This window comes from Budorcas taxicolor, chromosome 11, assembly GCF_023091745.1.
Source record: "Budorcas taxicolor isolate Tak-1 chromosome 11, Takin1.1, whole genome shotgun sequence".
NCBI lineage: Eukaryota > Metazoa > Chordata > Mammalia > Artiodactyla > Bovidae > Budorcas > Budorcas taxicolor.
The window spans coordinates 34,767,572-34,784,073 of NC_068920.1; the positions used below are offsets into that span (position 1 = coordinate 34,767,572).

The 16,502-nt window shown below is 43.4% G+C and overlaps 1 protein-coding gene across 1 annotated transcript; it reads left to right on the forward strand.

The window, feature by feature from the left end:
• The first annotated feature begins 934 nt into the window (after window positions 1-934).
• On the forward strand, window positions 935-15,225 carry LOC128056191 (glutathione S-transferase A2-like). Its single transcript, XM_052648883.1, has 6 exons — window positions 935-1,021; window positions 8,076-8,127; window positions 8,948-9,080; window positions 11,827-11,968; window positions 14,382-14,513; window positions 15,130-15,225. The coding sequence occupies exons 1-6, from the start codon at window positions 935-937 to the stop codon at window positions 15,223-15,225; spliced, it is 642 nt and encodes a 213-aa protein (XP_052504843.1).
• The last annotated feature ends 1,277 nt before the right edge of the window (window positions 15,226-16,502 follow it).

Genomic DNA, 16,502 nt, shown 5'->3' on the forward strand with positions numbered 1-16,502 from the left:
GGGTGGTGGGCCAAGTTTAGAGAGAAGCACTGGCACACGTACACTAGCTTGTGTAAAATAGACAGCTAGTGGGATGCTGTCGTAGCACAGGGAAGTCCGCCTGGTGTCTGCGACGACCTAGAGGGGTGGGAGGGAAGCTCAAGAGAGAGAGGATAGACGTGTGTGCATATAGCTAACTCAAGATGTTGTACGGCAGAAACCAACACAACATTGTAAAGCAAATATGTCCCAACTTTTTAAAACAGTTTTAAAAACAAGGTACAATCGAATGGGCTCACTGCTTACTTTAATCAGAATGTACCGCGAGTAATTTTTGTGAAGGTGGAATGAGGATAAAAGTGAGGAAATGCCCCCTATGTGATAGACACTAAACGTATGCTAGGTCCTTTCCGTGTACTAAAAGGTAGGGCACTGGCATCTCTTTCTCTAAATGGTAAAATAAAATTCATCCAGCAGTGAAAAACATATAGAATTCCAATAAGAAAAAAGGAATGAGTTTTGTCTTCTGTGGAGAGAATTTAGAAGGTTTAGGGACAGTCAGGGCGGGATTCAGACACAGTTAATGCTTTTGAACAAGACCACCTGCCAGTCGAGGACCGACCCGGCTCCCTGCTCCTCTCTGCCAGTGAAGTTTCCTGGTTTCAAGTCCCCTCACCAGCCCAGGTGACAGCTGAGCAAGATTAAGCCCCTGCTCTAATTAAGTCCTCTGAGAGAGGACAGATGCAATCTGAGACTTGGTTTGGTGCAACTTCACAATGACACCCATTGATAGGTGAGAATTTAGACCAAGGAAGAACCACACGGGACTGTTCCAATGCTGCCATGAAAAAGGGAGACGCTACCCCTTCTGTTCAAATGGACTGGATGTTGTAAAGCGCAGTTTGCCTCTGTGGTCTGATTCATCCAGGTTCACGGGAAGTGAGGAACTGCTATCATGGTAGGGAAGCCCAAGCTTCACTATTTCGATGCCCGAGGCAGGATGGAGGCCATCCGGTGGCTCCTGGCTGCAGCTGGAGTGGAGGTAGGTCCTCTTAACTTGGATCGCTGTTGACTATCAAAGCACTTTCTCACATGAGCCAGACCTCCGCATCAAAGGACCTGAGTATGATTTTGCATTGCATAAAAATAGCTGCAGATTAAGAAAGAAATGGACTGATCTGACCAAATGAAAATGTAAATAATCCTGCCCATGGAAGAGCATAGAAACATTTTTTTTTTTAATTTGAAAAGACACATCAACTAGTCCAACTGCATGAAACCTACTTGGATTTCATTTTAACAAACAGTAAATATTATTTATGACACAGTTCAAGTAGAAACTTGATTGCTGATTGAATATGTTATTAAAAAATTATTGTTAGTATTTTAGGTGTAATTTTTAGGTCTATTATTATGTTTATGTTCAAAATAGTTCTTTTGGTTTAGAAATATGCATGAAGTATACATGATATGATACCTAGACTCTGCTCCATTTTTACATAAAGGGGAATATGGATGGGCATATAGATGACACAGGACTGGCTTGAGTTGATAATTATTGATGCTGTTGAAGGATATGAGAAACACTGTATTTTTTAAAATTTTTGTACATGCTAGAAATTCCCACAATAAAAGAAAAACTGTATGTAATATAAAAGAAATAGAAATAGAATAGAATTTGTGACCCCATGGACTGTAGCCTATCAGTCTCCTCCCTCCATGGGATTCTCCAGGCAAGGGTACTGGAGTGGGTTGCCATTTCCTTCTCCAGGGGATCTTCCCGACCCAGGGATCGAACCCAGGTCTCCCGAATTCCAGGAAGATGCTTTAACCTCTGAGCCATCAAGGAAGCCCAGAATAGAAAATAGAAATAGAATAAATAGAAATAGAATAGAAATAGAAATAAATAGAAATAGAATAGAAACTAGAAATAGAAATAAATAGAAGAGAAAACTGTATGTAATAGAAAATAGGAAAATAAATGAAATTAAGGTTAAAATATAATCACAAATATGGGAATGAGCCAACTGTAACAAACCACTTGATAAGATTTAATATATTCACTCAGCAATAATTTTGGGTGGGAGCACTTTAGGGCTTCCCTGGTAGCTCAGCTGGTAAAGAATCTGCCTGCAATGCAGGAAACCCCAGGTTGATTCCTGGTTCAGGAAGATCTGCTGGAGAAGGGATAGGCTACTCACTTCAGTATTCTTGGGCCTTCCTGGTGGCTCAGCTGGTAAAGAATCTGCCTGCAGTGTGGGAGACCTGGGTTCGATCCCTGGGTTGGGAGGACCCTCTGGAGAAGGGAACAGCTACCCACTCCAGTATTCTGGCCTGGAGAATTCCGTGGACTAATGTATAGTCCATGGGGTCACAAAGAGTCAGACATGACTGAGTCACGTGCACTTTCACTTTTGTGCCAGGCTCTGTAGTAAGTTCTAGGGATACAGAAACGAATGAGACAGACGCAGTCCTTGCCCTCAGGCAGCTTGCACTCTAGTGAGGATGCAAACAAGTAAGCGGGTGATTAAGAGAGAGATGGGAGCATCCACAAGCACCCCCAGGCATTTTATAGTGTTAGAACACCACACTCCCAGGAGCAAATGCAGGACTGTTGATGGTGCTAGTGGTAAACAAACTGCCTGCCAAGGCGGGGGGAGAAGTGGGCGACAGACGAGGAGATGGCTGGAGGGCATCATCGACTCAATGGGCATGAGACTGAGCAAACTCTGGGATACAGTGAAGGACAGAGAAGCCTGGTGTGCTGCAGCCCATGAGGTCTCACAGACCTGAACAAGTGTTTTCCTCAGTGATAACTCTTGAGGCCATGCATGGATGCTAAGTCGTTTCAGTCATGTATGACTCTTTGAAACCCTATGGACTATGCCCACCAGGCTCCTCTGTCCAAGGGATTCTCCAGGCAAGAATACTGGAATGGGTTGCCAGGCCCTCCTCCAGGGGATCTTCCTGACCCAGGGATCGAACCAACATCTCTTCTGTCTCTTGCATTGGCAGGTGGGTTCTTTACCACTAGCGCCACCTGGTATTCATTGGAAAAGACCCTGATGCTACGGTCCACAGTGTCACAAACAGTCAGACATGACTTAAGGATTTCATATTTAGTGAAAGGATTTTTTTCTAAAATTACCCTCATTTTTACCAAACACTGCCAAGACGAATTTGTTTTTAAGATAAATTTGGTGACTTCCCTGGTGGTTCAGTGCTGCAACTAAAGATCCCACATGCTGCAAATAAGACCTGGCACAGCCAAACAAACAAATGAATAAAAATAAATATTAAAAGTAAAGATAGCCAGGGCTTCCCTGGTGGAATAAGAATCTGCCTGCTAATGCAGAGGACATGGGTTCAATCCCTGGTCTGGGAAGTTTTCATATGCCATGGAGCAACTAAGCTTGTGCACCACAACTGCTGAGCCTGTGTGCCTCAACTACTAAAGCCCGTGCACCTTAGAGCCTGTGCTCCACAATGTGAGAAGACCCTGCAATGAAAAGCCTGCATAACCCCACAAGAAGTAGCCCCCACTTGCTGCAATTAAAGAAAGCCCATGTGCAGCAATGAAGATCCAGCACAACCAAAAGTTAAATAAATAAATTTTAAAATTAAAGATAACCATTGAAAATAATAATAATAGATTTTGAAAAATAAAATGTCAGGATACAGCATGCTTGGGGCTGGTGCATGGGGATGACCCAGAGAGATGTTATGGGGAGGGAAGTGGGAGGGGGGTTCATGTTTGGGAACACATGTAAGAATTAAAGATTTTAAAATTAAAAAAATAAAATAAAATAAAAAATAAAATGTTTGGTCCCTTGACTATGTAAGGTATTTAATGCTGACTCTGGGTGTAACTCCTCAGAAAGAGTCTCAGAATAAATTCCCCAAAGTCTCTCAAGGCCAAGAAAGCCGTGCCAAAGGCCTGCTATCAGATTTGCCCAGCTGGATTTCTGTCTTCTACAGGTTTTCAAAATAGTTTGAGATTCCTGTATATATCAGGAGACAGTCTTTTTTTCATTTATCTGACATACATAAATCCAGACAGACAGAGATCCCATAGTTTTCTGCTTGAGATTTAAAATGTCTCTTTGCCTCCTTTTTTTTTTCCCCTTGGCTTGAAGTTCTACTTAACCCAAGGCCAAAGTCTCAGGCAAAGTGGGCTGTGTTTGTATCTCAAGGACATGGTAAGAGTTGATATAGCTTTTTCCTAGGCATATTTTTATTCTCTCAGGGTCAGAATTTTGAAAAAAAAAAAAAAATTACTTCTGCAAGTTAGCTTTTTCTAATTGCACATTAGAGCTAGTTTTGCAATTAAAAAAAAAAGTCTTGTTTTAACAAATTTTGTGGTCATACTGTCAAGAAAAATCATCTTTCCTTTTTTTTTTTTTGTAGTCATAGTTTCATAGCTAAAATATAGGCCAAATAGTGTCAAATTGGTCTTAATAATAGGGGCAGACTGGCTGAAAAATGTTGTTCCAGAAAGGTTTATCCTTCTGAGGACGTAGGGGTCTTAGTTTGCTCAGAAAGATCTGGAAAAGTAAGGGAACATGTAGGGGTGGGAGAAGTTTGGTCGTTCCCCCCAACCCCCCACGAGAGTTGGGAGAAGTTAGAAGGAGATCGTTTAGAATGTTAGGAGAGTTTTTTCTCATTATAGTAGCCACATAGAGCAGAATTATGATAAAAGGCTTTGAAAACTTGAACATAAGGAAACAATCCGTTATCTCATCCTGTGGTGATAAAAATTGAATTGTAAGAGATTCATTTTCAGGCCATTTTCCTCATCCTCCAATTTACATAAAGGCCAGGCACTGTTTCAGTAAAAACTTGCTAGTTCTTAAGGATACACTCCAGAGGTGTTTCTTCTGGCTTAGAAAGGGATCCTCCTATATTGAATAACCTGCAACCCAGAACAGAGACAGCTTCTAGCTATGTAATGCACCATCCTCTATACATTTAGGAGACACCTGAAGGGGATTCAGAGCGTCCCCTGAATTTACTTTAACCTTATTCCTTGACAGGGTTTGGGGCATCCCCTAGCCCCCACTGATTTTTAACCAGCAGTCTCCAGTTGTCCTTGGCACCTTAAGCAAGGTGTCCTCCTTTCATACCTGGAGAGGACATGTGGACCAGCACATAGTGGTTGCAGGCTTTCCCTTAAGCTTTAGAGATGGCAGATACTGCCCAGGATGTAGGCTGATTGGAACTGGCCAGCTCAATAAGTAGTCTGTCCCAGCCTATGGGCTGCCAAGGCCTGGAGTGAAGGGGACTCCTGGAGGAACTGGAGTTGGCTAAAGTGGAAAGTGCCACAGCTGTCAAGTATGGGCTTGGCAGCCACAAGACTTCAGGTAGTCTTTCCCAAAGAGGGTTTTAAAGAATTAGGTAAAAAAGAAACCTTGCTGTGCAACTAAGGCGGGAAAGAAAATCCCAGCACCGTGGAAGAGAGAGTGAAATTCAGGAGTCTCCAGCCAATAGTTTTAGCAAGATCTGCAGTTCACCTTGCAACCCACTCCAGTGTTCTTGCCTGGAGAATCCCAGGGACGGGGGAGCCTGGTGGGCTGCCGTCTATGGGGTCGCACAGAGTCAGACACGACTGAAGCGACTTAGCAGCAGCAGCAGCAGTTCACCTTGAATTCCCGGGTTTCTCACCAAATGATCTCGGAGAGACTGCCATACTGAAGAGAGATCTTAGTTCCCTGCCCAGGAACTCAACCAGGAATACTTATCACTAGACCACCAGGGGCTAGAGGCTAAAAGCAAAGTAGCCCCGGCTCTTTTCTCCATTTGAAAGCAAGAATGTTTCAAGGAGGTGAAAACCGTAAAAACAGGTGCAAGGTTTATGGGCGCACAGCATATAGGAGAGCACACGGGGAAGCAGTTTATTTAAGACAGAAGCAAGGCAGAAATACACACCTAGAAAGAAAATGTATAGGTGTCCTCTCTAATCAGGAGAAGTGTAATAAAGGAGCGAATTAAATCACTTACATAAGACAGTCCTTCCAGATCTTTGTTTACCTTTGGCCAATTAGCTTGTTTCTTTTTTCATATCTGTCTGGTCCTAGGACCTTCCCTGGGATGCACGCACCTTTTGGCTAAAATGAATCCCACTGCAGATGCCTGTGGGTACATGTCCATACTCATTATGGAAAGGCACCCCCTCCATTTTTGACCCCAAGGAGACTTCCTGCGGATGTGCAGGCAGGGAAGTCTTCCTTGACCTCAGGAGTGGCCACTTTATCTCTTTATTCCAGCAGAGCTCAGCTTCAAGGACAAGGGCTCTGTCCTTGGTGTTTGAGTGAAAACAAGGCATCAGCTTTATTCCACTTAACAAACACCAGTAGCCCAGCCCAGAGGCCCATCAATCACCTACCTCAGAATCATGGAGAAACTCTGGAGATATGATCCCTTAGGGGAGAGCAAGCAGTAAAGGAGGGTCTCAGGTGAGGTGGGGTCCTGCAAAGGAACCTCTAGTGTGCTCCCTTAGCCTCCTAACATATTTACCTGAGCCTCAGATTCAGTTCAGTTCAGTCACTCAGTCGTGTCCGACTCTTTGCAACCCCATGGACTGCAGCACTCCAGGCTTTCCTGTCCATCCATCACCAACTCCCAGAGCTTACTCCAATTCATGTCCATCCAGTCAGTGATGCCATCCAACCATCTCATCTTCTGTCATCCCCTTCTCCTCCTGCCTTCAATCTTTCCCAGCATGAGGGTCTTTTCCAATGAGTCAGTTCTTTGCATCAAGTAGCCAAGTATTGGTCTCAGATTACAAAGGAGCCTCAGATTATACTTTCTTGATTGCTGGACATTAGCTTGGTCTGTTCTCAAGTGTGTGAAGAAACAAGTACACAGAAAAACAAACTGAACCATTCTAGGTTGTTTATTTTCTATAAATCAACAACCAATAGTTTTTGCTATGGTCCAGCCTTGGGGTTCAAGGATGTGTTCAGAGTCCATGGGAAGGATGAGTTCAGCACAGGAGGGTGAAGAGGAGGAGACGCTGAGAGCATGCAGGCCTCCTCTTGTCCAGCCCAGCCCGAAGGAGGAGGGTGTGGGGCAAGGCTGACCAGAGGCCACTGGTCAGGACTTCTGGGTTCTCTGGGCCCGGAGGCTGATCCTCACAACTCCATTCATCTCCCTCAGCCTCATAAGCAACAGCCCACCAACAAGTCCCATCCTTCCTCTGACACCTTTCCACAGTGACCACCCACCACCCCTCATGTTGTCCTGAACTGGGCACTTTGCGAACTGTTGCCCACACACCTCCCTATCTGTGTGGTCTAACCCTGTGGAATCATGTAGATCCACAATAAACTGTTTCACTGAGTCAGTTGAAAGTAAAAGTGAAAGTGTTAGTCACTCAGTTGTGTCCGACTCTTTGCGACCCCATGGACTGTACCTCACCAGGCTCCTCTGTCCATGAATTCTCCAGGCAAGAATACTGGAGTGGGTTACCGTTTCCTTCTCCAGGGAGTCTTTCTGACCCAGGAATTGAATCCAGGCCTCCTGCATTGCAGGCAAATTCTTTACTGTCTGAGCTACCAAGGAAGCCCCAGTTAGAAACCTCCCAATTCTCAAACTTTTCATCATCAAGACCCTTTTTTAAAATAAAAAATTGAATGGTGGGAGGTAAGACACAGTAGAGGTCCCTGGTGGCAGCATCTTGGGAGTCAGTGACCCCATGAAAACCCCATGCTGGGGGACACCCCAAACTTCTGTCCTGATTTCACAGAGAGAGAAAGTCTTTCCAGAGACTAGTTAAAACTCCATAACTAGAAGAATTTCCCAGTCCCTTCCCTCCAGTGACTTTCCCCTCCCCCCATATCATTACCTAATCACTGACAGAAGTGGGGACAACATAAAGGTGAATTAACCTGCATAATAAGCAGTTACTTGCTGCAACCCACGCTTTTATCTTGGTGGCTCTAATCTAAATCTCCAAATGGCCTTGATCACTGTCCTCTGTGCACCCTGCCGAACTTGGAAATCCTACAGTCTCCACAGCGGGCAGCAGACAGAGGCCATGCAAGTTAAGTAATGCTATAGAATGAAATAAAAACTCATTGACTGTTTCTGTTTTCCAGTTTGAAGAGAAACTTATAGAAAGCTCAGAAGATTTGGATAAGTTAAGACATGGTAAGAAACTGAATTCTTCTAATGGGAGGATCTAGCAGCAGCCATAAGTTGAGGTTTGAATACCAACAAGGCCTTGTGTGTGCAAGGTAGGAATGGGGTCAGAGGAGAGGAAGAAATGTGGTTAAAGGTAAGGGTGGGGCTCCTTGAGAAGGTCTTGCAGCTCACTTGGGACTAGGAAGGGCTGGAACTCTAGTATTTGCTAAAGGAACTAGCCCCAGTGCCCTGTGGGCTGGTCTCTCTCTGCTTTTCTGCGCCATGAGTGACATATCAGTTCAGGATGCCACACAGCCCTCCCACCAAAGGTCAGGAAAACACATGCATCAGAGAGAAGAGGGGAAAATTAGGCCCAGAAATTGCCATGAACCCTTTTTTCTGGCAAGTTTGACAAGTCTAGCAAAATTGCAGACTCAGTGACCAGGAAAAGGGACCTGCACATAGAAATCTCTCAAAATCTGCCATATATGATGTGAGACTTATTTAGAACTTCTCATTCAAATTGGCAACCAGGTGGCGGCCCTATTGCAGCCTCTTCCAACTTCTTTCTAAAACATCCCTAAAGACAAATAGACTCAGAATTAGAAGGAATCGCCCATGTATCTGAATGGCAAGTAAAAAGATAAATGAAATAATGGGTTAAAAAAATTAAAGATTGAGCAGGAAGAGGACTATGGGAAGCCAAAAACAAAATGCCACACTGCTTAATTATACCAGGTCATTTTAGTATTTCTATTTATATCTTCAGTTATGTCAACATTTTTTTTTTCATCCTAAAAGGGTGTAATTCATCCAATATTTCTCTCTTCTTTTCTCCTTTCAAAAGATGGGAGTTTAGTGTTCCAGAAAGTGCCAATGGTTGAAATTGATGGGATGAAGCTGGTGCAGACCAGAGCCATTCTCAACTACATTGCCACCAAATACAATCTCTATGGGAAAGACATGAAGGAGAGAGCCTTGTATGGTATTTTTTCCGTTCTTTCATGAGTGATAAGTAGGAACAATCCTAGGTGTTTCCCTGAGCGATTAGGATGTGTTCATGGGGATCATGACCAACAGCAGCTATAGACCTTAATGGTGTAACTGAGCTCTAGTACAGCAAGGACCTGTGAAAAGGAGAGAAGAGTAGACTTGAAGTGGAATCAAGAGCTTATGTAAGAAGTTGTGGTCCATGGGTACAGCACCGTGATGAAGGATTCCAAACATGGGTAAATTATTAAGCTGGGAGGAAGGTGGAACCTTGACTCCAGAGGCTCACACTAGACGCCTACCAACAGCTAGAGTCAAGGGACAAAATGTCTGAGTGTCTAGAGGATAAAGTCTGAGAAGAAGAAGATCTAAAGGAATTGATTCTTAAGTTCCAGAAATGTTAGAATGATAACCAGGAGCTCAATTTATCAGTCCTCTTTACGGACTGGTCACTTGCCAGGGGATAACAAAGTAGATAACTTTGGGGATAACAGTGGACAACAAAGGGGATAACTCAAGACACCAGAGTCATCTGGAACATTTTAATATAAGTCTGAAGCAGCCAGATTTATTCAATACAAGCAAAACTGGGGGGAATCCTCTCTGTTGCAATGGGACAACCTGACTGATACTAAAATCATGTAAGGAACTGTTGGCAGTTACTCAAAAAGTTAAAGAGTTACCGTATGACTCAGCAATTCCGCTTCTGGGTATACACCCAAGAGAGTCAAAGACACATTCACGTATCACAATTCAAGTTCAGCATGATGCCTGCCAGTGGGTAGCAACATGAGAGCACAGCGCTGTGGTCAAGAGCACAGGTGCTGGGGCGGAATGGCCAGCACTCCCATCGCAGGTTCATCACTAAACAGCTCGTGACTTCAGACACTTTCATTCACGTCCTGCTCTTTACTATTTTATCTGAAACCTAGTCTTCGGCTCCACGGGATTATTTGTGAGGATGTGTGGCTGGACCGCACTGATTCCGTTTTGCCCCCTCTCCCCCATCTTCAGGTCACCAACACTACACCCTCATCTTTCTGCACGCTGCACTTTAGCCTCCCAGCAAAGAATGTGCCCCAGCTGGATGAGTTCCCCATCAGTTTTTACCCTTGCCTTCATCTGATAAGAAAACTGGAAGAATGTAGTTTGTTGACACAGAAGGTTAATGGTCATGAGACCCCCAGGGGAGGAAAAACCACCAGTTCCTTCAGTGTAGATTTGCTTCTCACTTGGTAGTCAGATTCTACTTTTAGTTTTGACCCCTTTAAATTCCCCTAGATCCCTTTTGGCAGAACAAAGCGCATCTGTAATTGTCTGTGGACCATTGTTTGCACTGTCTTTCCTGCCTGTTTATAAGTTACCCACAATAAACTTCATAGTGAAAAAAAAAGTGGAAACAAAACACATCCACACTCGAACTTGAACACAAAAGTGCACAGCGTTCATAATATTCAAAAAGTGGAAACAAACAAAATATCCAAGAACTGATGAATGGATGAACAAAGAATGATACATCCCTGTGATGGAATGTTTTAGTCATGAACAGGAGTAAAGTGGAGTAGGCCACGGTAACCCACTCCAGTATTCTTGCCTGGAAAATCCCATGGACAGAGGAGCCTGGTGGGCTCCAGTCCATAGGATTGCAATGAATCGGAGATGACTGAAGTGACTTAGCACGTATGCAGGAGTAAAAAACTGATGTATGTGACAACAGGGATGAACTTGGAAAAATACTAAATGAAAGACACCAGACACAAAAGGCTACATATTGTATGATTCCAAATATATGAAATGTCCTGACATTCAAATCCATAGAAATAGAAATAATAGTTGAGCGGTTGCCTAAGGCTATAAATCTGAGGAAATGGGGAGTGGCTATCAATGGTACTGGATTTCCTTTTGGATAAAACAATAAAAAAAGTTCTGGAATTAGAACATAGTGATGATTTCAGAATGTACTAAAAAGTACTGAATAGTCCCATTTAAAGGATGAAAGTAATGCTATGTGAATGTATTTCAATAAAGCTTTTATTACCAAAAAAAAGAACAACTCTTGTAGGGAAATTCTTTTGGAACAAAAACAACAAAAAAAAATCATTTGGAATTTTCATTGTAGAAACTGTATGAAGAATTGTACTATTTCAATGGATATTTTGGATGGCATCTTGAGAAATGCAAATGAGGCCAGAGTCAGGCAATCATATAGGGAGGAGGTTGTGGAATCAATTCTATCAGAAATAACCAGAGGAACTACTGATACTGGGCATCTAAATGGACCTAGTGGTGTAACAGGATGAGAAAGGGAGAGCTAGAGGGACATGCCTGGGACCACTGGGCCAGGACTCTCTCTAGACGTGACTCAGGTGGTGCTAATGCATCACACTGATTGTGCATGGCTACGTCACAGCAGAGAGGGCAAACCCAGGTATGGTCTCAGAGGTTACCTGCAGGGATTTACCCGTTTCTCTCATGCCTCTATGAATGGGTCCCCAGTGTGCTTTGTCCCTATATTTGATCATGCGTATAACCAAAATATTCGCTATGTCTTCCTTGATGGCTTGTTTTAGAATGAAATGTTAAAATTAATAAAAATCGTAACTCCATGACTGGCTTAGAAAATTGTACCCAGTGGAGAATTACTTTATCATCTTTTGATGCCCCATTCTTATCTATTCTTAAACTAGAAAATCTAAGGCAGGAGACATTTGGCAATTTGGCCATTTTGTCTTTCAGGATTGATATGTACACAGAGGGTGTTGCAGACTTGAGTGAAATGATCATGCTTTTGCCACTGTGCCCACCTGATCAAAAAAATGCCAAGTTGACCCTGATCCGAGAAAGGACAACAAACCGTTATCTCCCTGCATTTGAAAAAGTAAGTGGACTGTTTAGTGGTTTTGACATTGAGACAAGAGGACAAAGGAAGATAGTGCCTGGTGTTGCTGGGGAATCGACCTTCACTTCTGTGAATCTTCCTGAATACTAATGCAGTCTCTTGATTCTCAGGGCATTTTCTAAAAATTGGCTCTGAGAGAGAATTGTACCAGTTTTACACACATTATCATTTGTCAGCATAATTTCTATTGACTCAGACCCAATTTGAAATTCTCTGTTCAATGGAATTTCATGGTTTTACTTAGAGCTTGGGCTGTGGAAGTTCTGAGAGCTACATGGGAGCCTGGGGTAGATGGATCCTGCAGAACAGAATATAGGGGCTTTGATCCAAGAAGAGCATGATGTCAGCAATACATCAGAAAATATTCTGGTACCATGTCTAGGGAGACATGAGAGCAGGTGCCTGCCAGGAGAATGTGGAAGTGTTTCTGGGATGGATGAGATATTTCTAAACAGAGATGGGGGCAGTACTGGGGAGGACAAGTCAGAGGAAAGGATTTTCAGGAGAAAATAATCACAAATTTTGGGGATATGGCTCTCAGACTTTTGAAGGAGGTCATGCAAAGCCAAGGAAATAATGTTCCATCATTATGCCTAGTATATATCTTAATTAATGTTTCTTCTTGAAGAGAATAGCATTTCAAGATCAAAATTACCTAAAATCATGCTAAACAAAAATGATTAACCTAGAAAAAAATGATTTTAAAAGATTCAGGAGGGTTACATACATATATAAAGATTAACACAGAGCATAGGATCATTCTTTCAATTATTTAGCAAAAGTTAATTCATTGCTTGCTTATCTGGCCATATTCAAGGAGCAAAGAATTTAATAGTAATCAGAAAGCACACCCTCCTAGCCCTTGAGGTGCTAAGAGTTTATGCAACATTCACAAGATGATAAGCTCTTTGATGATTGCAGTTTGAGTTCGTCTGTACTTTGATTTATGGGTTGAGAAGATTCGCCTAGAGGAGGAAATGGCAATGCACTCCGGTATTCTTGCCTGTAAAATACCATATACAGAGGAGCCTGGCAGGCTACAGTCCATGAGGTCACAAAGAGTTGGACAAAACTGGGCATGAGCACTGACGGACAGAGGGTACTTTGAAACAAAGGGCCCCGTGATAGCATAAGTAAAATTATCTTCTACAAAACATGTTTTGATGTTATTATATTCTTTTCCAAATGATTATCCATTTGTCCATGATTTTCTATTTTTTGCTTTGTTTTCTTTTTTAGTTGCTCAGTCATATCCAACTCTTTGTGCCCTCATGGACTGTGGATCACTAGGCTCCCCTGTCCATGGGATTTCCCAGGCAAGAATACTGGGGTGGGTTGCTATTTCCTTCTCCAGGAGATCTTCCTGACCCAGGGATCAAATCCCGGTCTCCTGCATTGCAGGCGGATTCTTTACCACTGAGCCACCTGGGAAACTCTCCGTGCTTCTGTATGTATATATAATCTGAAAGTGTATTTGCCAAAATGTTATTACGTTAGTTAGTGGTGCTGTATGCATTTTTCTCTTTAGACATTATGATTTTCATATTGCTAGAATATTTTAATAAATGTAAGATATTTCCCTAACATATTATTATGAAACATTTCATACATGCAGAAAAGTTTAAAATGTATAAAATGAACTCATATGAACCTACCATGTGGATACCAGAATTAAGCTTTGGTTTCCATAATCATGTGTGATTATCTCTACATTTCTCCTCTGTCAATCAAACACATGATTTTGGCTATATAACAGAGTGAGTTAAGTCATCAGTGAAGTTCACCCCCAGACATTGTAGCATGTGAATTGTAACATAGTGCAAGTCAGGAGTAAGGGAGAAGGGACTTCAAGTTGACCCAGGTTTATTTCAGGCCCCAGAGAGAGACCGGGAAATCAGGAAGCAGGAAAGAAGAGAAATATAGATTGAAATAGTTGGCTCAGGGTTGAAGAAGGTTGTTAAGAAAGTTGGAGTCACTGCCCAAGGGAGCAAGATGAGAGGGACAGAGAGAGAGAAAGAGAAGAGAAAGAGGCGAGAGAGAGATGGATGAAGGGTCATGTTGTGGAGTTCAGAGCTGTACGCTTCAGGATGTGGGGTCAACAGCAACACTGTGCAGACGATGCTAAGCTCTTGGTCCAGTGGAAGAAGAAAGGCAGCCACGGCGAGGAGGGAACAGGAAAAGGAAATTATAGTCTGGCTTCCACTGGGGTTGAGGAGGGAACAGCAGGGACTCAACTGGCCCATCTCACTGAGTTGGGGGGAGCAGAAGGTCTGGGGTCCCCACCCGCCCAGTGAGGGGCAGAGGGGGAAGTGGGGCTGGGTGGTGGGCAGGGGAGGAGCAGGGCCCAGGCTGTCTGAACCTGCGTTCCTGATCTGACCCCTCCATTAGCCAGGTGCTGAAGAGCCACGGACAAGACTATCTTGTGGGCAACAAGCTGAGCAAGGCTGACATCCACCTGGTTGAATTGTTCTATTATGTGGAAGAGCTGGACCCCAGCCTTTTGGCCAACTTCCCTCTGCTGAAGGTGAGCTCTCCCACGGCCCTGGACTGGGAGGGAGGGGGACTGGGGTGGCGGTGGAGGGGTAGGGGTGGGGATGTGCCCACACCCCCCACCTCAGAATCTGTTCTCTGAACACTGGGACTGCAATGCTAGGGTCCCCACCATATCATTTCTTCCCCTCAGTTCCTGTTCCTTCTCTCACACCTTGATTTCTCTCTACCAGTCTCTCTCTGAGGACAGATTGGTTCTGACTGACCTCACAGATTACCTTTCATGTTTTCTGTCTTTACTTCCAGCTCCATCTCCTATCTCTTCTTGTCTTGATATCTGGAGCCTTACTCTGTGCTGATATCTGACACTTTTCTCTTCTTCACACTGCACTCGAGGGTGAACCTGCAGGACTGATAAGTAGGAAGATTGGGACGCTGAATGGAGCCTTGTGCTAAGACATCTCTGGGGAAAACGCCATTGGGCTGTCATCTTCCTGGCTCACTGGGTGTCCATGTCCAGCCTTCTCCTGGTGCTGATGGAGGGGCCTCAGCTGGCCCTTGTCTAGGAGGGTCTCTGAGTCCCTGCTGGCTTGTGTCAGTGACGGGGTGGTCTTTAGCTGCACTCTGAGCTGTGCTCTTGTGCATTGCAGGGCCTGAAAACCAGAGTCAGCAGTCTCCCGGCCGTGAAGAAGTTTTTGCAGCCTGGCAGCCAGAGGAAGCCTCCGGGGGGGCGAGAAAAGCCTTGAACTAGCCAGAAAGATTTTCAAGTTTTAATAAAGCCAGTGGGGCCACCCAGGACATTGAGGACCAAACTTATGAAATTCCTGGCAATGAAGTTTTTATCTAAGTGTAGACCCTGGGTGTTGTGAGACTAATAAACTATTCCAAAGTTTTAGTAGCCATTAAAGAATAAAGCTCCAATGAGCAGATTTAGTTACTCTTTTTCTTTAGAATCAAATATAAATTCAGATTTTCCATCTCTTTCTAGCACATCGCTTTTTTGGAATTAAAAATTAAATACAAAAGGGAAATATAGATTATGTCATCCCCTTGATTTTTTTTGTAGGAATTATCATATAACATCTGTCACATAGCTTATCAAAGAATCAAGTATAGAAATTCATAATCTGACATTCTTAGGTTTCCACAGGAAAGAGTTATTTTTCTGGTGTCAATGAAAACAATCAGTAAACAATAATAAGAACAGGCAAGAGTTTTACTTGAGCAAACTGAGGACTAGCCAGAAAGATACCTTCCCAGATTACTCTGAGCAGCTTGCTCTGGACATATATGTTTTCCAGCACAGTTTCGTATATCTTTGTCAAAACAAAGGACATTAAATGAGTTGGGGATACATTTCTTCAAGATTGAAAAAAAACACCACATAGATCAGCACATGTACAGTCAGCATGGCCTTGGCACCTGGCACAGGACTCTTATCGTGGAAGGCAGACCAGCATTGGAGTCCCAGGAAGGAAGGCATTTAATCTCCCCACTCCGCACCCCTCACTCCTGCCCCACATCTGCTTGCAGGATACAGGATCTTAGTTCCTTGACCAGGGATCAAACCTGTGCCCCCTGCAATGCAAGCACGGAGTCCCAACAACTGGACCACCAACTAAGTCCCTTAATCTTTATTTTTAACATGGACTATCTTTCCTTCTGGTCAAAGTGCTCTTGTCTCTAATAACTAAAGCAGATATAGAATGTATGTTTGGTTGGCCACAAACGGGTATTTCAGTTGGCATAAAATTCAAGTCGACTCATGTATAAGTCAGAATGACTTCCGTATATCTCAATATGTGAATATTTCTTTTATCACTGGTAATGGCAAAAAGATATTTTTAAAAATTTTCTTTGAGAGACATTCACCTTCTGATAATAAAAATATCTTTTCTTATGCATTTTGAACAGCTATTTTTTTCTACTGTGGGCTCTCCAGTGTTCGGGGAGGCTGGGAAATAATGAGAACCCAGTGGACCCAAACTGTGCTCAGGGGACCCTGCTGTGGCCACCTGGTCAT